Source organism: Microcebus murinus, chromosome 21 (assembly GCF_040939455.1).
Source record: "Microcebus murinus isolate Inina chromosome 21, M.murinus_Inina_mat1.0, whole genome shotgun sequence".
NCBI lineage: Eukaryota > Metazoa > Chordata > Mammalia > Primates > Cheirogaleidae > Microcebus > Microcebus murinus.
This window is the reverse complement of record NC_134124.1, coordinates 6,206,241-6,228,031: the sequence shown is the minus strand read 5'-3', so window position 1 is coordinate 6,228,031 and position 21,791 is coordinate 6,206,241. Positions and strand designations below refer to the sequence as shown.

Below are 21,791 nucleotides of genomic sequence, written 5' to 3'. Positions count from 1 at the left end.
GACTGCTTTCACTTAAAATAATGTTTAATGGTGTGGCATATATCAGTACTTAATTCCTTTTTATGACTGAATAAAATTCCACTGTATATGTATACCACAATTTGTTTACCCATCCATTTGTTGATGAACGTTTAGATTGTTTCTCCATTTTGACTATTGTGAATAGTGCTGCTATGAGTGAACATGCCTACACAAGTGCTTGTTTGAGTACCGACCTAGGGATGGAATTGTGGCATCATATGGTAATTCTATGTTTAGCTTTTTGAGGAATGACAAACTATTTCCACAGAGGCTGAACATTTTACATTCCCACCAGCAACGTACAGGGTTCCAATTTTTCCACATCCTTGCCAAGCCTTGTTATTTTCCATTTTTAAAATTATACGTGTAAATTAGTACCTCATTGTGGTTTTGATTTGCATTTCCTTAATGACTAAGGATGTTCAGCATCTTTTCATGTACTTGTTAATCATATAGAATTTTGAACAATGCATTATATTTTGAATATACTAGGGAAGCTGGTTTTTCAAAAGAAATCTTCAATGACTTCCACTGCAATACAAGTAATTATCCCCTAATTTATGTTTCTTAATTTAGGATTTTATATATTAACTTTTATTAAAGTGATTTCCTATAGAAAAAGTTGTCTTTTCTGGAGCTAAATGGGAAAGGATTTTCTCCGCCCCTGCATGACACTCTTTATATGGTGTTTTCAGAACCATGGCTGAATCTTTGACAACATCAAGTAAGTAAATGCTCTTAAGGAACTCAGAAAGATGTTGCCATGGTGATAATATCTGTCCTTGTGAAACACTGCTGTGTGAGCTGTTTTATGCCCTATGATTTTGCTTCAAGCTATCTCTTTGTAAGATCTATTTGCCGATTTGCTTTTAAAATGTGGATATATAGTACATTTTAAAACAAAGGTAACAGCAGCAACAAGAACATTTATTGAACAGCTATCTACATAGGTTGTCTCCTTTAATCCCAAAAGAATGTCAGCTCGTAAGGGTAGTATTTTGGTTTTTTGTGTGTGTCCATTGTTGTATCCCAGCATCTAACATGGTCCTGCCACAAAAGCAAGTGTTCAACAAATGTTATTGGATAAATAAACAAGCCTTTGAGGTAGTTACTGTGTGTGTCTTCATCTTACCAATGAGGAAGCTGAGGCTAAGAAACATAAAGCAGTTTTCCCAAGGCCATACAGATGGGCAGTAGCGGAACCCGGATCAGAACTCAGGCAGCCTGCGCCGGAGTCCATACCACGTTGCCTGTAAGCCGTAGTGTTCAGAACAGCACTTTCACTCCTGTCTACATTCTGCAGGGTGTCCAGCTATTTTGTTTTCAAACAAACAAGAAGCAATTAAATTCATTTTAGTTTAATAAAATATTTATTAATGGCCATCTGTGTACCCAGACACTTGGGCATAATATTGAGAACTGGGAGTTAGGAAAACAAGATTGTATTGTGGAGTCTGACACTAACTGGGTGACTTTGTGCAAACAGTATACTCTCTTCTAGACTTTGAACTCCTTATTTGTAAAATGGAAAAGTTGAACTAAATAATCTAAGTGTGCTCCATCAATAAAATGTGATGATGTTAAGAAACAGCACTGATAAGGCCACAGTGAACTTGCTTTCTGCAGGTAGGCGTGGCGGGAATATCATTGGTTTATATATTTTAATCTTTATAGGGAATAAAAAAAGAGGAAAAGGCAACAAATCGGTCAATATATGATGTCAGTGGTAGATTGTATTACCCAGAAGAGAATATAAAGCAATTATCCAAGTAAAAAGGAAGCCTTAGCTCACCCCTAATGTCAGGGAATAAGATTTACTTCTGTCTTGGCCTTTTCCTTTGAGCAGTATAATATCCTAAAGTTATTTAATGTTTTATAGTTTCTCAATGCTTTCTTCTCATTTGTGCCCACGACCATGCTGATGAATAATTTGGGGAGGATAGTATTGGGAAAACCAAGGGCTTGGCCAGGCCTCTACAGTTGTCTACTGATTCTCAATCTTGGTTTTTTGATGCCTCAATTTTTCTTCAAATTCTGGGATAAGGATATTGTAAAATGTTATAAAATTCTTATTTTTAATGCCATGAATTTTTTTTTTTTTTTGAGACAGTGTCTCATTCTGTTGCCTGGGCTTGAGTGCTGTGGCCATCAGCCTTACTCACAGCAACCTCAAACTCCTAGGCTCAAGGGATCCTCCTGCCTCAGCCTCCCGAGTAGCTGGGACTACAGGCATGTAACATCACGCCCGGCTAATTTTTTCTCTATATATTTTTAGTTGGCCAATTAATTTCTTTCTATTTTTAGTAGAGATGGAGTCTCACTCTTGCTCAGGCTGGTTTCGAACTCCTGACCTTGAGCGATCCACCCGCCTTGGCCTCCCAGAGTGCTAGGATTACAGGCGTGAGCCACCGTGCCTGGCCTACCTTACTTATTTTATATTTGAAATTGGGTTGAATGATCATATTTTTTATTCTTCAAAGTTAAGTCAATAAATGCACTAAACACTTAGCAGATGTCTGGTGTGTACAAAGCACTATGCTGGATGCCTAAGAAATGAAAAGATGACCCTTGCCCCTCAATCCCATAAAGATGATGAAGCATGTATAACTAACCACAGTATATGCTAGAATATTTTGAGTGCCTCAAGCTGAATGTAAAGTATTATGGAAGGTTAAGATGAAGATAGCCGTTTCAGCAACAGCAGTTGAGAAAAGTTTCAGAAGAGGAGGTACTAGGGCCAGGTCTTGAAGGATGTATGTATTGAGAGTGTGTGTGTGTGTGTGTGTGTGTGTGTGTGTGTGTGTGTGTGTGTGTGTGAGAGAGAGAGAGAGAGAGAGAGAGAGAGAGAGAGAGAGAGAGAGAGAGAGAGAGAGAGAGGTAGAACAGGTAGAGGGGATAGTATGAGTACAGGCTCAGGAGGAGGAATATTCAGAGTGTATTTGGGGAATCATAATGAATTGGAAGTTGTGAACAAGTTTGTACTCCCTGACAAAAATTGTTAGAAAGATCCCTCTACCAATTGGTTCTTTGTATGCCTATCAATGTTCTTTTCCCACTCCTGCCCCATCCCAATTAAAAGAAAAACAAGGAATTCATTCAACAAACATTTATTGAGTACCTGCTCTGTCCTAGGTGCTTTGCTAGAAGCATGAGCTATAGAGATAAACTAGCCCTCTGTCCTTGAAGAGCTCACAGTGTGGTGGGGAAGACCAACTCCTAGTCTCTTAGTTAGAAAAGGAGTACGCACAGAATGCCCATTGGATTTGAAGTAGAGCCACCTTGAAAAGAATGAGCTTGGGCGTATTGGGATGATCGCCTGAGCTCTGTTTTTAGCTCTTGGAGCAACCTCAAGATGCGTGGCATACCAGGAGAACAGCTGCGTGCTATATTCTGAAAATGATGAAAGTGGTGCCTCCGTTTTTCCAGATCTACAGCAGTGACTCTCACTGGGAAGGAGGCGAGCCAAGCTCTTTCTCCCCTGGCTTATGCTATCGGGTGTGTTATTCTACAGAATTTTAGTGGGGAAGTTTCAGATTTTCTTGTCTTTGTCCTAAAGAAAGGAGATACGGAGGAAGGAAGGGATAAGAAGATCATAAACTATAGAGGCCCCTTATTTAAAGAATGTACAGAATTCACTATTGATATTTCTCAGTGTAGCAAAAGATAATAATAATGATAGATATTATTTATTGAGTGCTTATTTTGTACCAGGCACTATGATGAGGGCTATGACATATAACATCCAGTTTAACCCATACAACAGTACTAAAAATTAGCTACAGTTTTATCACCTTTTACAGATAAGGCAACAGAAGCTTAAAAAGGTTAAGTAACTTTCTCATGTCACATAGCTCCTAAGTGAATATAATGGAAGGTGTATTAGAATGGGTTTCATATTTTATTTTATTATTATTATTTTTTCTAGAGACAGGGTCTTGCTCTATTGCCCAGGCTGGAATGTGATGGTGCAATCATAGCACACTGTAACCTTGAACTCCTGACCTCAATTGATCCTCCTGACTAGGCCTCCCAACCTGCAAGAATTATAAGTGTGAGCCATTATACCTGGCAAGGACTGTGATTCTGAAAGGAAGAGAAACAACATGATGTTTAGCATCCAGTGAAAAATTACTGGACATGCAAAGAAATGGGATAATATAACCCATGATATGCATAAAATTCAATTAATAGAAACAATTTGGGGTATAAATCATAGAATCTTAAGACAAAGATGGTTATAAATATGCTTCACTTGTTAAGAGGTAAAGGAAAACATGAGCATGACAAGGAGAAAAATGGAAAATAAAAGAAAACCCAAATCAAATTTCTAGAGATGAAAAAATATAATATTTGAGATGAAAAGAACTTTGGATGGGATTAACAGCAGATTAGAAATAGTAGAAGAAAAGATCAGGCCAGGTAGGGCAGTGGCTCACGCCTGTAATCCTATCACTCTGGGAGGCCAAGGCGGAGGATCGCTCAAGGTCAGGAGTTCGAAACCAGCCTGAGCAAGAGCGAGACGCCATCCCTACTAAAAATAGAAAGAAATTAATTGGCCAACTAATATATGTATAGAAAAAAAAATTTAGCCGGGCATGGTGGCACATGCCTGTAGTCCCAGCTACTCAGGAGGCTGAGGCAGGAGGATTGCTTGAGCCCAGGAGTTTGAGGTTGCTGTGAGCTAGGCTGATGCCATGGCACTCTAGCCCAGGCAACAAAGTGAGACTCTGTCTCAAAAAAAAAAAAAAAAAAAAAAAAGAAATAGTAGAAGGAAAGATCAGTACATTTAAAGACAAAACAGAGGGAAAAAAACACAGAATAGAAACTATCCAAAATAAAGCACAAAGAAAAAAGAATGAATGGAGCATGAGTGAGCTGTGTGACAATGTCAAGTGGTCTAACATACATGTAACTGGAGTTGGAGAAGAGCAGAGACACCAGAAAAAATTCCAAATACCTTAACAGGATCTGGAGGCCTCTTTTTCTATTGTAATGAAATACAGGATAGCTTCTCTGCAGATAAAGAGAATGGTTTCATGATGAGCAGACAGAAAGCTATAATCTATAAATTAACCCTTTTAGACTACATGGTGACCTTCTATATGACATGTTTGTTGCTTTCCCCATAGGACCATCCTGGAAAAATTGTGATGTTTGTCTTTTTATTTTCCTTTATATCCATCCTTGAATCTCTTATCCACTGTTAAAGTAGTTTACTTCCCTCACTTACCATACCACCAAAGTGACCCTGGCTACCCTGGAAAGTCCTGCACCTGTTTCCTGAGCTGCTGCCTGGGCTCCAGGCTCCTTTCATTCATCCGTACATCTGCCCCTAGCTTCCCCTAATGAAATTTTGACTCATTTTGGTCCTGCCTTGCAGCTCATCTTAAAGGCTAATCCTTGATATCATTATTTCTAGTGGGTTCCAATGGGTTAATATACAGCACCAATAGATTAACATTCAGATTTAAAAGGCCATCCAACAGTGTGCTTTAACTCCTGTTTAGTTATTTAAGGCCCAGCTCACATACAACCTTATTTATTCAACAGTCATTTCTCTAGTGGTATCACGAGTCATATACTGTGCTAGGGTGAATAAAACCTAGCTCCTGCCCTTCGGAGCCTCACAGGCTTGAAAGACAGACTTGTAAACAAATACAGGTTGACATCACATACATACAGTAAAGGAGATGTGAACAAAGGTTCTGAGCACTCAGTGTGGAACAGCTGGCAGGACCTGTGGCACTCAAGAAGAGAGATCTTTGTGACGGGCCTGGAGGAGAAATGGGAGTGGAGCCCTCTGAGAAGGTGAAGAGAATCTCAGGGCAAAGAAAACATGATCCAAGACATAGATAACCAACAGTAGTATGGACTGCTGTTTACTAAGTCTTTACTATGGGCCAGGCCCTGAGCTTTGCATACATTATCTCACTTAAGTCTCACAAAACCTTCTTAAATGGGTATTTTTATAATATCCTCTTTATAGATCTGCAGATTGAGGTGAGGGGGAAAGTTGCATAACTTGCCAAGGTTGTCTAACATGGCAGAGATAGGATTAGAACCAAGATCTATCTGATTCTAGAGCCTATACTTTTAACCCTTAAATTACTGAAGAAAACTTAAGTTCAGAATATGGTAGGCTGAGAGCAAGGTAGTAACGGGAGAGCCGGCAAGGGAGATTTGTAAAGGCCACACTTATGTGGATATGTGTTATATATCCATGAACTTGTTCTTTATCCATTTCTTGTCTCCAATCCCCTAACTCCCAAGCCAGAAGGAATCTTAGTTTTTCCTCTTAACCCCAAAGTACTGAATATTTATATCTCACATGCACTTATAATTTGTTTTTTTTCCCTCTTTCCCTCTGTTCACCATGAGGCAACAAAGTCTTAATCAAATGAATTATTTCTTTTTAAAAACACTGTATATATTTAAGGTATACAACTTGATGATTTGATATACATATTGTGAAATGATCACCATAATCAAGGTAATTAACCTATCTATCACTTCACGTAGTTACCTTTTGTGTGTGTGTTTGTGTGTGGTGAGACACTTAGGATCTATGCTCTTAAGCCATAGTCACTATGCTATACATGAGATTTCCAGAACTTACTCATCTTGCATAACTGAAACTTTCTACCCTGTGACCAACATCTTCTCATATCCTCCTTCTCCCAGCCTCTGGTGGCCACTATTCTACCTCTGTTTCTATGAATTCGACTATTTTAGTTTCCACATGTAAGTGAGATCATACAGTATTGTCTTTCTGTGTCGGGCTATCTCACTTAGTATAATGTCTTCAAGGTCCATTCATGTTGTCACAAATGGCAGGATTTCATTGTTTTTTTAGGTTGAATAATATTTCATTGTATTTATATACCACATTTTCTTTATTCATTCATCTGTCAATGGACATGTGGGTCATTTCCATTTCTTGGCCATTGTAAATAATGCTGCAGTGAACATAGCCGTGCAGATATCTCTTATGAGATCCTGGTTTCACAAAGGAATTATTTTTTATTCATCATCTTTATCCCTCACAATGCCCTACTCATTTAGGGAATGTGCTCTGTATTCAGTGAAGGAATGAATGAAGGAAACTAAAGGAATACCAGTGGTGGTAGCCAGTTCAGGCACCTGGGCTTTGCAGTATTTTATCTGAGATAAAAGTTGTGGTTGCCTTGAAAATTTGGAAATTCTCAGATTAATTCTTAGGCCATTCCTATATACTACTTGGTATGTCATATAGCCCCAGCATTGCCCCCTGGGTTTCAGTGAGCATGACATCATTGTGGTATGTGCCAGCTGAGCTTTCTGGCAAAACTTATACAGTTTTGGCTGAGCCACAAATATTATGATCTCTAACTGAGAGACAGAGTAACTCTCCTGGTAGTTCTTGCTGATCTCTGGATGTTGTGGCACCCTTGCCTGGGACCCATTTGGTGTTCAGCATTTAGCTGTCTATAAATCAGTAGCGTGCCGTATGGGCAGGCCGAGGTTTGGAAATAGAGGGAGAGAGAGCAGCTAGAGAGACCTACAGATATTAACCCAGGAAGTGCAAACCAGGGAGGAATGCAGGAATCCAGGCTATCTGGATGTCTTTTTCTACAGACATACAGCTGCATTGTAGCCTGTGCCCAGTTTTGTCTGTAGAAGAAATTGAGTTTTCTCTACCCTAAGCCTCCCTCCCTCAAATTCCTTAACCCGGATAATACCTAAATGTCAATTTCTTCCCCTTCAGGGAATGCCTTACTCGATTTGTAGTCAGGAGATGTGGGTTCAAGTCCTGACTGCCAGTTGCTAACTGTGTGACCTTAGGCAAGTCACATAGTCTCTCTGAGCTTTGGTTTCTTCCACAGTAAAATGGAGTTATGCCTCCTGTCCTGCTACTCCCATAGTAGTTGTGAGAATGAAATGAGATAATAGAGCTGTGAATTATCAAGCTCTGTGCAATTGTAAGGGAGGAGGCGAATGTAGTTTCCTGGGGGCTGGGTTGTGGATTGAGTACCGTTCTTTCTCTGCTAGCTCATGTACCACAAGGTGGCAGTAGGATCCTATCTTTGCTCTTGTCGTCAGTGGAGGATGGAGTAGGGAGAAGATAGAAAAGGGCTTTGGATGCTGCTTTGCTCTTTTCTACAAATGAGAGGAGGATTTATTTCTTTTACACTACCTACATTTCTCACTTCACTGAATTCCTCGAGTTCATATTAAATAATTTCTGAAAGGACCCACATTCTTTTTTGAGACAGAGTCTCGCTTTGTTGCCCAGGCTAGAGTGAGTGCCATGGCGTCAGCCTAGCTCACAGCAACCTCAAACTCCTGGGCTCAAGCAATCCTGCTGCCTTAGCCTCCCGAGTAGCTGGGACTACAGGCATGCGCCACCATGCCTGGTTAATTTTTTGTATATATATTTTTAGTTGGTCAATTAATTTTTTCTATTTATAGTAGAGACGGGGTCTCTCTCAGGCTGGTTTCGAACTCCTGACCTTGAGCAATCCGCCTGCCTCGGCCTCCCAGAGTGGGAGGACCCACATTCTTATACAGAATCTCAGGGCATTCTCTCCACTGTTGAAAAGGTACAAAAAAGGGAAATACTTTGCCCAAGATTAAACAATTATTTCATTCAAAAGTTAAGACTTCAATCCATGTTTCTTCTTGTGAGTGTAGTCCTTTTAAAAATGTATTTTTGAAGGTATTTTAGGAGGTTTGAAGCAGATTTGTTTCTCTCAGAGGAGAGGATTTTGAGGGCTTTCTGAGGCAGAGGGAAATAAGAAATCTCTCTGTAGCATCCATTTGAAAAATTTTTTGACGTCATTAAGAAACTGATTAGGGGGCCGGGCACAGTGGCTCACACCAGTAATCTTAGTACTTTGGGAGGCCAGGGTGGGAGGATTGCTTGAGGCCAGGAGTTCAAGATCAGCCTGGGTAACATAGCAAGACTCTGTCTCTATAAAAAAATTTAAAAATTAGCCAGGCATGGTGATGTGCATCTATAATCCCAGCTACTTGGGAGGCTGGGGAAGAAGGATCACTTAAGCCCAGGAGTTTAAGGCTGCAGTGATCTATAATGATGCCACTGCATTCCAGCCTGGGCAATAGAGCAAGACCCTGTCTCTCTAAAATAGAAAAAAGAAAGAAGGACCTGATTAGGAACCCCCAAGTATCTGAAAGATAAGTTAGAAACTCTCAGATATGTATGCTAGAAGGGCCACAACAAATACCTCATGAGAGATAATCCACAGTGCATCGTTTTTAAGGGTTGCATTTCAGAATATGGAGCTTTTGCATTAGGCTTGCCCTCCCAATTACATTCTTCTCAGAGGCGCATGTTCAAATGAGACCATTTTTGGTATGCCCTGGCTTATGGCAAAAGAAGGCAAGAATGAGGGAAGCCAATCTTAAATGTTTGCTGTTGATAATCTACAGAAAGGTGGCAGAGTGGTAGAAATAAAACAATGTAGACTTGAGAGTCCAACAGATATTGGTTCAAATCTTGCCCTAGTTACTTACTTTTATAGGCAATTTTCATAGGTTCTGGTTTTCTTATCTATAAAATGGAGATAATAAGATCTACCTTGTTAGTTATGTAACCTTAGACAAGTTATTTAACCTCTGTTTAACTCAATTATATTGTCTGTATAATGAGGACAATAAAATGAAAAGTCCCCTACTTCATAGGCCTTTATAGTGATTAATAGGCTGTTACCTAGAATCATACATGACACATAATAAGTACTTGGTCAGTGTCAGTTGTTGTTTTTGGTATTATCATCACTACTATAGAGGGTTGTTGTGAGGATTGAGACAGTGTTTGTAAAGGTTTTAAAGAGTAGGTACTCAATAAAATAGTATTTATTTTTACTTATATGTAATTAATAACTACAGTGATATAAATAATATTCACATAAATAAACCTGCTTATTTATGATCTAAGTATAGGAGTATTAGTTTGCCATTTGTTTTATGTTTATTCTTACTCATTTAAGGATAATTCTTAGGTTTTTAAATTATAGATTTATCTTTTTCAAAATAATCTAAAGGCAACAATAATGGTTAATATTTGCTGATTCCTTACTATATACCAGACCCCATGCTTTATGTATATAGTCTCAGAAGGATTTAGTAATTTGTTTGAGTCTATACAGGTAGCAAGAGATAGAACTGGGGTTTAAACCCAGGAAGTCTGATTCCAAAGTCTCTTTTCTTGACAATTATACTATCCTGCCTACTTTAAAAAATGTTTAGACTAAGGATCCTATTTCTTAGCAGTAGAATTACCGAATCCTGGAGCTAAAAGGTTTTAAGAATTCATCATGTAATTTATAATACATATCAGACGTAATAAAATCTTGATAACCAATGACCTGGTGGAGCTTTTGAAAATGTAACCTAAGGAAATAATCCAAAACACAGTCACATTTTTAAGCATAAACATGTTCATCACAGTGTCATTTATAATATGGAAAAATTTTAAAGCAATCTAAACATCTAATCAAGAAATGGTTTAATAAAATATGGTATGTCTACTTGATGAATTATTATGCAATCTTAGTAATTGTAAATGGTGATGCTATTTGGAACTTTGTAAGGAAACAATGCTGTATTTATGTGAAATCATGATAAGATAAATAATAATAAATGTTTTCTTTCTCCCTTCTTTTTTTTTTTTTTTTTTTGAGACTGAGTCTCACTTTGTTGCCCAGGCTAGAATGAGTGCCGTGGTGTCAGCCTAGCTCATAGCAACCTCAAACTCCTAGGCTCAAGCAATCCTTCTGCCTCAGCCTTCCAAGTAGCTGGGACTACAAGCATGTGCCACCATGCCCGGCTAATTTTTTCTATACATATTAGTTGACCAATTAATTTCTTTCTATTTATTGTAGAGACGGGGTCTGGCTCTTGCTCAGGCTGGTTTCCAACTCCTGACCTCAAGCAATCTGCCCACTTTAGCCTCCCAGAGTGCTAGGATTACAGGCGTGAGCCACCGCGCCCGATCTGTTTTCTTTCTCCTTATTGAATATTAATCTTTTATTTCCTCATTCCACTGCTTTAGTCTCCTTGCTGCTCCTTGAATCTACCAAGCACACTCCTGCCTCCTGGCTCTTGCACTTGCCCTACCTTCTCCCTAGACTATTTCCTCAGCCATCTGCATGTCTTGCTTTCTCACTTCCTTCAGGTCTTTGCTCAAATGTCACCCAGTGAAACCTTCCCCAGACACACGTTTAAAATTCCTCCAACAGCCGGGCGCGGTGGCTCACGCCTGTAATCCTAGCTCTCTGGGAGGCTGAGGCGGGCGGATTGCTCGAGGTCGGGAGTTCGAAACCAGCCTGAGCAAGAGCGAGACCTCGTCTCTACTATAAATAGAAAGAAACTAATTGGCCAACTAATATATATAGAAAAAATTAGCCGGGCATTGTGGCACGTGCCTGTAGTCCTAGCTACTTGGGAGGCTGAGACAGAAGGATCGCTTGAGCCCAGGAGTTTGAGGTTGCTGTGAGCTAGGCTGACGCCACGGCACTCACTCTAGCCTAGGCAACAAAGCAAGACTCTGTCTCAAAAAAAAAAAAAAAAAAAAAAAAAAAAAAAAAAAAAAATTCCTCCAACAATCTACATCTTCCTTCCCTGCAGTATTCTGTAGTCAGGTTGTGAAACCAGGTCCTATGGGTTGAGCAGAGATTTCCTATTAGATCCCTGTTAGTTCACTTTTATAGCCTGTGAATATAAGGTATTCATTTAAGTCAGAAGCTTAAAGTTAAATATGTGGGATTTTGTTAATAACTCAGAAGATGGAGTTGTTTTCATTAAACCAATAATATTAAATTAGTTTTACTTATCAAAAATTTTTCTAAAACAGAATGCTCTTTACCTAAAAAGATCCTTCTGTTTTAGGCTAGGTTTATAGTTTTATAATTTTCATGTCAAACCCTGACACCTTAAAATACCTAGTAGAGACAAATATAAAACTGACCAATAAACTCAGGCAAAAATATTTCTTGACAATTTTGAAGACATTTTCAATTTTACAAATAATTTTAAAGCCAGCTTATTTATTAAAGATTTACTTAAGGCCTGGCGCAGTGGCTCACGCCTGTAATCCTAGCACTCTCGGAGGCTGAGGCGGGCAGATTGCTCCAGGTCAGGAGTTCGAAACCAGCCTGAGCAAGAGCGAGACCCATCTCTACTATAAACAGAAAGAAATTAATTGACCAACTCATACATATAGAAAAAATTAGCCGGGCATGGTGGCACATGCTTGTAGTCCCAGCTACTCGGGAGACTGAGGCAGAAAGATTGCTTGAGCCCAAGAGTTTGAGGTTGCTGTGAGCTAGGCTAACGCCATGGTACTCACTCTAGCCTGGGCAACAAAGCGAGACTCTGTCTAAAAAAAAAAAGATTTACTTAAGTCATGTGACCCTTAGCTTTTGGGTTAATTACTATATATATTATACTTTACATAAGCACTTATTTATCTTTAAGGGATTTCTAACTATGCCAGATTTTACGGTGTAGAACAACATATAATATAATGCATATACATATGCATAAACACATCTAAACATGTGTACATTCACACAAAGATCTTATAGTTTTCATTTTAGAACATTAGTCATGAAATAGTTAATACAAACTCATAGGTTTATAGAATACATTTAGATCTAAATTATATTTTTGACAAAGTTGGGGACAGTTCACATGGTTAAATGTTATTTTCCTTAGTAGGCAGTCTAATGAAGGTGTGGATCAAAATTTGGGGTAAAGCAGTTTCCACAGAAGTTTGTTTTTTTAAAAAATCCTTTTACCCTTTTTTCTTTTTCTTTCAATTTTATATGAGTTTAGGGTCAAATTTTAAATGTTTACATTTTAGCTAGGAATTTTAGCTGGCTGAATTGTATAAGGAAAACAAAATCTCTGATTAGCTTTGAATTAATAACAAGTCTATCTTTTGCTGTTTGTCTGGTTTGCTTGAATAGCAAATGTGGGTGGAGAAGAATTTTAGCAGTTTCTTTTAGGTTATTAACTATTTTATCATTGTATGCTATTATCAGGCAAACCTAAATTTATATGTCTAAAAGATGTCTAGGTTTTGGTTACCATGGAGTTGTTATGATTTGTAAGGCCATTAGTTTGAAAGCCCTTTAAAACTTTTTTTCTTTTAATCTTCGCTAGCATGCCATAAACAGTAAGTTTTATCTCAACACCAGTGGAAAAGTCAGCAGATTCAAAGTAGGCAGAAAAAAAAAAATAGAGAACTTAGAAGACTCTACATGTTAACCCTATAGTTGCAAGTTTTTCAATTAATGACCATTTGAGACCTGAATTTTCCTTGATGTAATTTTCCCATGAGTTTAAAAATCTACACAAGAACAAGCCATAATATGTAGCCATTGGGAGTCCAAGAAATCTGATATGCCTTAATGTTTGAGAATCCCATTCCATTTTATATTAATCTCCACAGAGCAAAGAAAATCCTATAAATTTCAGGGAATGTCAGAAGTTTTAGAACGGGTGTTTTAGATGGTGGCAACGACCCTAGTGACTTTTAATTAGTCATCCTGCACCCACCAACCAGAATGTTTATTTTTGCTCTTAGAAGATATTCAGAAACAAACAAGGAGAAAGAGTCAAACCAAATCAAAGGAAAGCAAGAGAAGAGTTTTCACAAAAATTTTGACCTACACGTGCAGATTAAAAGAAATATTAAACTGGGTTCACAAACCAGAGAAGACATAGCTCAAAGAGAGAAGGTAAATTCTGTGGAAACCAAAAGTATTCAATCTAAAAAGTCTTTTATAGTCACAGAAGGGGTGGAGGATCCTTTATTAAGATGGCCTTATCCAAACCAGATCCCAAATAAAGTCAAACCGTCTCTGTCAAAAGGAGGAAGGTTCTACTTGAGAGAAAACTCACCAGAAGAGAAAAGGTGAGCTATAGAGGCAAAGGGTCAAGTAGATATGCACTCTGGTTTTATGAATCACCGGTTCCTTCCAATAGTGATCTTTTTCAGATCCCACTTCTGACACCATATATGTCAACCTAAATAACAGAAAGAGGCCCTCTAAAAGAAAAGTTGGTTATTTGAGAATAGATCATGATAGTGGGAATGTACGTGCCATAGTAAACTGTGTGCATATTCAGGAGGTAAAGGAAGACAAAGATTTTTGAAGGAAAAAATGAGGACTACATATTGTTTTGTAATAATTATCCTTAAGATAGGTATGTAATTTGAGTCATTACGAAACAGGGCTGTCTGGTGACAATGTCTAGGAGAAAGGGGTACTGCTGCTGTAGAAATAAAGAGAGCATCTTTGGGGACCCCAGGATATGAAAAGTGGCCTCCAAATCAATAATTCCATAACTTTTGCTTTTAGGCTATATGTTCTTTTATTAGAGGAGAAGAATTTGGCTCACTTTGAAAAGAATAAAATTCTGCCCTGCATTGGCCTTTTACAGAGAGTTTGGTTTCTCTAGTAGAAATGCCTCCCACTTTCCTGGAGGCTGTTTTCCCTAGAAGGCCTTTCATTTTGGAAAGCTGTTTGCTCCAAGAGCCTGTCATTGCACTTAATTTGAAGTTAATAGAGCATTTTCTTCTAGTCCCAGGCTTTGCCCAGCTATTTTACTGGCACAACTCTTGGATCTATGAAACTCCAGTCCTTGGGAGTGACCTCGAGTGATCCTTCCGCCTCGGCCTCCCAGAGTGCTGGGATGACAGGCGTGAGCCACCGCACCCGGCCGACTCCCTGTGACCAAGGTGTGTTTTTGTTTGTCCTCCTGCCAACGCTTGTTTCCTGAGCTCTTATATTTCAGGTGGAAGTTTGGCATTCTGCTTTTTCAGATACTGAGTCTAGGAAGTATAGTCCCTTCCTAACTGTTCAGAGCCACACAGCACTTTATTTATTTATTTATTTATTTATTTATTTATTTATTTATTTATTTATTTATTATTTATTTTTTTTTTGAGACAGAGTCTCGCTTTGTTGTGCAGGCTAGAGTGAGTGCCGTGGCGTCAGCCTAGCTCACAGCAACCTCAAACTCCTGGGCTCGAGCGATCCTTCTGCCTCAGCCTCCCGGGTAGCTGGGACTACAGGCATGCACCACCATGCCTGGCTAATTTTTTTATATATATCAGTTGGCCAATTAATTTCTTTCTATTTATAGTAGAGACGGGGTCTTGCTCTTGCTCAGGCTGGTTTTGAACTCCTGACCTTGAGCAATCCGCCCGCCTCGGCCTCCCAAGAGCTAGGATTACAGGCGTGAGCCACCGCGCCCGGCCTACACAGCACTTTAAAGCAAAGATTTATCATTCCCAGATGCTGTTCTATACCTACAGTTAACAAATATTTGTTGAGCCCCCCATTTTGTGCTAGTTGCTGTACTTGGCATTGGAGCCACTACAATGACTAGGACACAGCCCCTGCCTTCATGTCTTGTGAGGGAGGCACACACGTAAACAGGTCTTCGCCATACTACATGGGAGGAGTACACAGGGTACTGTGGGAGCAGCATCTGAGGAATCCTCATAGCCTTGGGGAATTCGAGAAGGTTGTTGAGGAATGGTTAAGTGGAATCCTCAAGGACTCAAGATTCCTTGGCTTACAGATGTTACAAAATCTTTGTCTGATTAGGATTATGTCTTTATGCTCTCACTGGATAATTGATAAAACAGGTTTGAAAACATTTAAGCATTCAATAAATAATTACTGCCTAACTTGTTTTCTTAAGAAATAACTTCAAACATCTATATGTATTAAATGCTTTTTCCTTGCCTAGTCCTATCTTAAACAGTCTGGGGACAGGAGGAGGCTGGTATAGAAGGGATAAAAAGATATAGGACAATGTCTCTGAAAGCTCACAGTCTAGCTAAGAAGAACAGATTTATCTACCTAAAATAGAGATCAGCAGGACACAGCTAATGACCAGAAGCTGGACAGATACGTTCTTGTCACCACATATCTTTTCACTTCTTCCTCAGGGGAAGCACTATCCCGGCCTCAACAAGGAGCTTGATTTGGGCACAGAAATGGGAAAGAGACCTTCCTTAGCCAACTGGAAATATTCTTCTGTGTGCATTTACTGTATGAGTGACTTTGGGGAGGATTTTGAGAATTCCTGGATATATAAGTCTTGAAATAATTACCTTTTCCCACACCATCTAGGATGCTTTCCTTTCTTTTCTCTCTTTTTTTTTTTTTTTTGAGACAGAGTCTCACTTTGTTGCCCAGGCTATAGTGAGTGCCATGGTGTCAGCCTAGCTCACAGCAACCTCAAACTCCTGGGCTCAAGCAATCCTGCTGCCTCAGCCTCCCAAGTAGCTGGGACTACAGGCATGTGCCACCATGACTGGCTAATTTTTTCTATATGTATGAGTTGGCCAATTAATTTCTTTCTATTTATAGTAGAGACGGGGTCTCGCTCTTGCTCAGGCTGGTTTCGATCTCCTGACCTCGAGCAATCCGCCTGCCTTGGCCTCCCAGAGTGCTAGGATTACAGGTGTGAGCCACCGCGCCGGCCTCAGTATATTCTCTTATGGGTATAAAGGTAACTTGAGTCCTCTGATATTAACTCTGCCTTCAGTTACCCTTAGCTTTCTTTTAGGCAGCTTTCAACTTAGGCAGAAGAGAAAGCCTTCAGAATCCTTGTACTTTGTTGGTGGGAATGTAAATTAGTACAGCCATTGTGGAAAACAGGGCACCATGCCTGGCTAATTCTTCTATTTTTTGTAGAGATGGGGTCTCATTCTTGCTTAGGCTGGTCCTGAACTCCTGGCCTCAAGTGACCCTCTCACCTCAGCATCCCAAAGTGCTAGGATTACAGGTGTGAGCCACCACACCTGCCCTGAAAGACTGTTATTGATAGTTACACTATTAGTGAATTTTGTCTTGTTAGTACTCAAGAAAAGTTTAAAAGAAGAAACAAAATAGCTTTATAGTAGGAAATCGCTCTTATCATGGAGCCAGAAAGAACACCATAATATTTAAGCATATATAGGAGATCTCTTCTGAATGCTCAGGGTGACAGTCTGGGTTAGGGGAGAGTGGGTACATGTGTGTGGCTGAGTGGAGGAAGGGGTATTAGAGTTTGTTGTCCTTTCCTGCTTTCAGTGGTTTGATCAGTCATTTTAGTAATGGGAACTAGAATCGATATTTCTCTACTAAGTAAGTAAAATAACGTGTTGGATTTTTTTTTATTTCAAAATATTAAAGGGGTACAAATGTTTTTGTTACATGAATACCTTTTATAATGCCTAAGTTGGGGCTTTTAGTGTGCCCATCACCCAAGTAGTGTCTTTGTACCTGATAGGTAAGTTTTTACCCCGCCCTCCTCCTTGATTTCCAATTACCTTTATATCTCTTTGTGCCCATGTGTGCCCATCAGTTAGTTCCCAATTATTAGAGAGTACATGTGGTGTTTGTTTTTCCATTTCTGAGATACTTCACTTAGGATAATTGGTCTCCAATTCCATCCAAGTTGCTGCAAAAGACACCATTTCATTCTTTTTTATGGCTGAGTAGTACTCCATACCGTGTACATGTATACATACATATGTGTATATATATGCATATATATACACGATTTTGTTTATCCACTCATGCATTGATGGGCACTTAGGTTGATTACACATCTTTGCTATGGTGCATTGTGCTGCAATAATCATTCGAGTACAGGTGTCTTTTTGATAACATGATCTCTTTTCCTTTGGGTAGACCCCCAGTAGTGGGATTCCTGGGTCAGATGGTAAGTGCGTGTTTATTTCTTTGAGGACTCTTCATACTGTTTTCCATAGAGGTTTTATTAATTTGCAGTCCCACCAACAGTGTATAAGCATTCCGTTCTGCATCCATGCCAGTATCTATTGTTTTTTGCCTTTTTAATAGTGGCCATTCTGACAGGGATAAGTGATATCTCATTGTGGTTTTAATTTACACTTCCCTGATGATTAATGATGTTGACCATTTCTTCATGTCTGTTGGCCATTTGTTTATCTTCTTTTGTAAAACATCTGTTCATGTCTTTTGCCCACTTTTTAATGGGGTTGTTTGTTTGTTTTTCTTGCTGATTTGTTTGTGGGTTGTAATTGTAGGACTAACCACTATCAGAAGAGGTAGAATGGTTATCTAGGCAGACTCTGACTGCCTAGGCTAAGGGGCTACAGTTCTCTGCCTTAGGACTCCAAGCAGGCACCATTTAAAATTGGATTTTAGATAAGAGTATTTGTAACTAATACCATGAGACTGTTACATTTTATTTCATTCGAGTGTCCAGAAGTGCTTTTGTTGTTCATTTATCCCAAAGTGACAGACTAGAAATCCTGAAGAGAATGAAAAAAGAGAGGAGGGAGGGAGGGAAAGAGATTTTTCAGGAGGGAAAAACACTGAGGATAATGTGCAAGAAAAAAGCACAATAGGTATTCAGAGAAATACTACTTTTTATTCAAAAGAAAACACAGGTACATTTTTAACATACAAATACATGGCAGTTCAAATTCAATAGCTGTAAGGGAGGCTTATTCATGGAAGTGATGACACTGGTTATGATTTAGTAAAAGTCACGGAGCTAATGGCTATTTGAACAATAGCTCAGTATCTTTTGAGAATAATCTAGCTGATTCCCCTATGTAAGTGACTCTGTGGGGATGAGGGATTTTCTTTTTTTAAGTATTTAAGTCAGATATTTGAGAGGTTTTAAAAAATTTTAAGCTAATTATAAATGTGCTATTGACAAAGTCTCTCAGACCCAATGATAGAGTCATAACGACTTCTATTTAATATATACAAAGATCCTAGCTCTTGGGAGGCCGAGGCGGGCGGATTGCTCAAGGTCAGGAGTTCAAAACCAGCCTGAACAAGAGCGAGACCCCGTCTCTACTATAAATAGAAAGAAATTAATTGGCCAACTGATATATATATATAAAAAATTAGCCGGGCATGGTGGCGCATGCCTGTAGTCCCAGCTACTCGGGAGGCTGAGGCAGGAGGATCGCTTGAGCCCAGGAGATTGAGGTTGCTGTGAGCTAGGCTGACGCCACGGCACTCACTCTAGCCTGGGCAACAAAGCGAGACTCTGTCTCAAAAAAAAAAAAAAAAAAATATATATATATACAAAGAATTATGGGCCGGGTGCGGTGGCTCACACCTGTAATCCTAGAACCTTGGGAGGCCGAGGTGGGTGGATTGCTTGAGGTCAGGAGTTCGAAACCAGCCTGAGCAAGAGCAAGACCTCATCTCTCCTATAAATACAAAGAAATTAATTGGCCAACTCATATATGTATAAAAAATTAGCCGGGCATGGTGGTGCATGCCTATAGCCCCAGCTACTCTGGAGGCTGAGGCAGCAGGATTGCTTGAGCCCCAGGGGATTGAGGTTTCTGTGAGCTAGGCTGACACCACGGCACTCACTCTAGCCTGGGCAACAAAGCAAGACTCTGTCTCAACAAAAAAGAAAAAGAAAAAAAGAATTGTAGATAAAAAGCCATTTTGTAATGAAAGCTCTATCTACATTGGCCATTAATAAGTTAGTTAAAGTGATTTCTAGCATAATTAGAGTGCTAAAGAATTTGTGGCCAGTTCTAATAGCATTGTTAGTGAAGAAAATGTACTATTATCGTAAACTAGAGAATCTGATTCAGGTATGGGAATTAATTGTAATTATAATGCTTCATTTAAATGTGAAGTTACATGTACCCCTTGAACCTTAATCCAAACTTAGTTTGTTAACTAATTATGGTGGGGAATTTTCTGACTTGGCTAATTGATTGAATAGTTACATGACTGAGGTTACAGTTTTCATATCTAAAAGCAGATTTGTTTCAGTGCTAAGGAGGTATAGCATAGCTATTACTAGGCTTATCGTTAGTAATTACTTTTGTGGATATTCCATTGACTAAGAGGATCTGTGAACCTTGTTTCCCAGCCGTCATTGCTGCTTGCCTCTCTGTCTGCTTTCTTGTGTTCATTCTCTGCTGCGAATGATGGCAGCCAGATTGTTTGAATTCTTAGTTATTCTCCTAAGAAAAGAGAAAAGGATGATGTGTGCGACTGTGTGTGTTGGGTGGATATATGATAGAGACAGGCTTAGCCCAAAGCAGAACTGGGTATAAAATTGCTATTTGGGAGGGTTCTGGCTTCTTCTTTCTGCGTCTTGCCCTATCCCCAGCTGTTACCTTCCCATCTCCCAGTCAGGAAAGACTTCAGCATTAAGGGTTACCAATTTTTATATACCGGTTGGTATGTGAGCCATTCTTAAAGATTCCTTAGATTCATCTGTGTGCATAGTGGAGATGCAATATTTTCATATCTTTCCCGAAGTGCAAAGCACCAACAGTGGTGAATAAGCACCACCAGGTCCTTTTGGAAATTTTTGTTGAGAAAGCCATAAAAAAGAGGGTTTATACATGTAGAAACCATAGCAAACAAATGGCAAACTGCAAATACCAGGTCATGGTGGCAGTTCATCAGCACCTCAGGATGCCAGTCAAAGATGACATTGAAGATGTTCAAGGGCAGCCAGCAGGCTCCAAAAGTCACCACGATGGAAATCAACATTGTGTTGATCCTCTTGTTCTCACTCTCCCGGCCATCATTTTCTCTCTTTCTATTGACCTTCCCATTTCTCCTGCAGAGGCAGATGACAATTTTCAGGTAGCAGATGAGGATGAAGCCCAGAGGGACAAAGTACTGGACCATAAACAGAGAGGTGGTAAAGAGCAGCTGGTTCATTTTGGATGGCCAGTTCTCTACACAGACCACCCGGTGGGCATAGAGGTCAGTGGGGAGAGACATGTTGTGGAAGGGCTCATTGGTGAGTTGATAGGACAGGAAGAAGGGAATAGACAACAGAAGAGAAAACAGCCAAATCAATGTGATGCCCCAGTAGGCATGGGATACACTGGGCTTCCAGCCACAGGGGTTCACAATCAGCTGATGTCTTTCAACGGCAATTAATACAAGTGAGAATATGGATACAGAGATTGAGACACTCTGCACGTAGGAAGTTAGTTTGTACATGATGTCCCCAAATATCCAATGGTCCATCAAAATGTAGATGACAGTAAAAGGGATGCACATGACACACACCAAGATGTCAGAGAAGGAGAGATTGGCAATCAGAATGTTGGTGGCATTCTGAGCTTCTCTCTGCTTCTTCAAGATGATGATGATGAGAGAGAGGTTTCCAAAAAGGCCCACAATTAAGACCACAGTATAGGCTGTGAGTAGTAGCAGTAGGGCTAGAGAAGGGGGTTGACAGGACTCAAAGTTAAAAAATGCAGAGTTGTTGCTCTTTGTGCTGGTTTTATCAGATGTCGGGTGGTTTAGGGAAACTTCCATTATGTCAGGATTGTAAGAAGAGATTTTCTAAGCTTACATATATTATGGGTAGATATTTTGGTCATCAGTTCTTGGGAAGCATTTTGTTCTGAGGCTTCCAATGAGTAATCAGTAGGGTTTAGTCTTTCCTGATCTCTGTATTTGCTGGAAACACATGGAAGACTTGAGCACGTTCTTGAGACCCTAAAAAATTAAACAGAATGCAGAATATTAACACAAGTTCTTTTTTTTTTTTTTTTTTTTTAAGACAGAGTCTCACTCTGTTGCCCGGGCTAGAGTACCATGGCGTCAGCCTAGCTCACAGCAATCCCAAACTCCTGGGCTCAAGCAATCCTACTGCCTCAGCCTCCTGAGTAGCTGGGACTACAGGCATGCACCATCATGCCCGGCTAATTTTTCTGTTTTTAGTAGAGACGAGGTCTCGCTCTCGCTCAGGCTGGTTTCTAA

At 39.6% G+C, this 21,791-nt stretch overlaps 1 protein-coding gene and 1 long non-coding RNA gene across 2 annotated transcripts in view; one reads left to right on the top strand and one right to left on the bottom strand.

Moving 5' to 3' along the window:
* LOC142863040 (uncharacterized) overlaps positions 1 to 16,158 on the top strand; it is a 38,096-nt gene extending 21,938 nt beyond the window's left edge. The window contains exons 2-3 of the long non-coding RNA XR_012913922.1: positions 14,614 to 14,770; positions 15,992 to 16,158. This is a non-coding gene — a long non-coding RNA (uncharacterized LOC142863040). The remainder of the gene's footprint in view (positions 1 to 14,613; positions 14,771 to 15,991) is intronic.
* Positions 16,159 to 20,470: 4,312 nt separating this feature from the next.
* On the bottom strand, positions 20,471 to 21,344 carry LOC105862523 (putative neuropeptide Y receptor type 6). The gene is given in 2 exon segments (XM_012748848.2): positions 20,471 to 20,512; positions 20,514 to 21,344. Coding segments are annotated over 2 exon segments (873 nt in total).
* Positions 21,345 to 21,791: the final 447 nt, after the last annotated feature.